The 561-nt window shown below is 46.9% G+C and overlaps 1 protein-coding gene across 1 annotated transcript in view; it reads left to right on the top strand.

Moving 5' to 3' along the window:
- Positions 1-561, top strand: part of Ezh1 (enhancer of zeste 1 polycomb repressive complex 2 subunit) — a 38,808-nt gene that overhangs the window by 25,720 nt on the left and 12,527 nt on the right. Inside the window, exon 10 of the mRNA XM_031354072.1 lies at positions 429-554. Within this exon, the coding sequence (XP_031209932.1) occupies positions 429-554 (126 nt within the window). The remainder of the gene's footprint in view (positions 1-428; positions 555-561) is intronic.

Genomic DNA, 561 nt, shown 5'->3' with positions numbered 1-561 from the left:
TGTAGACCAGGCTGGCCCCAAACTCAGAAATCCGCCTGCCTCTGCCTCCCAAGTGCTGGGATTAAAGGAGTGTGCCCCTACTGTGTGGCTTGAGCCCTGACTCTTGAGTCCACTCTGGAACATGGAGCTACATTCTTTGAAGCAGGTTCCATCCCCTCTGACACTTGGTTCATATGTAGGGGATATTCTCAAATCCCAGATGGCTAACATGTGAAAGAATTTCAGATACTTCTCAAAGCTGAAGATATATAGATGAGACACTTTTTCTGTGAAAAGACATGTTTTTATGTTTTGGGGAATGTTTAACCTCTGTCATGACATGATATAGATAAAAACAAAGTATTACTGTGCAAAGCTTTATAATGGTGGCATCCACCTGGACACCCTGTGCCCATTCCTATTTCTCATCTGTAATGTGTTCTCCACAGGAAGGGGCAAAGGAGTACGCCATGCTGCATAACCCTCGGTCCAAGTGCTCTGGGCGCCGCCGCCGAAGGCACCCAGTGGTCAGTGCTTCCTGTTCCAATACATCAGCCTCTGCTATGGCTGAAACTAAAGAAG

Source organism: Mastomys coucha, unplaced genomic scaffold (genome assembly GCF_008632895.1).
Source record: "Mastomys coucha isolate ucsf_1 unplaced genomic scaffold, UCSF_Mcou_1 pScaffold5, whole genome shotgun sequence".
Lineage (NCBI taxonomy): Eukaryota > Metazoa > Chordata > Mammalia > Rodentia > Muridae > Mastomys > Mastomys coucha.
The sequence above is the reverse complement of the archived record's forward strand: the minus strand, read 5'-3'. Positions and strand labels throughout refer to the sequence as shown.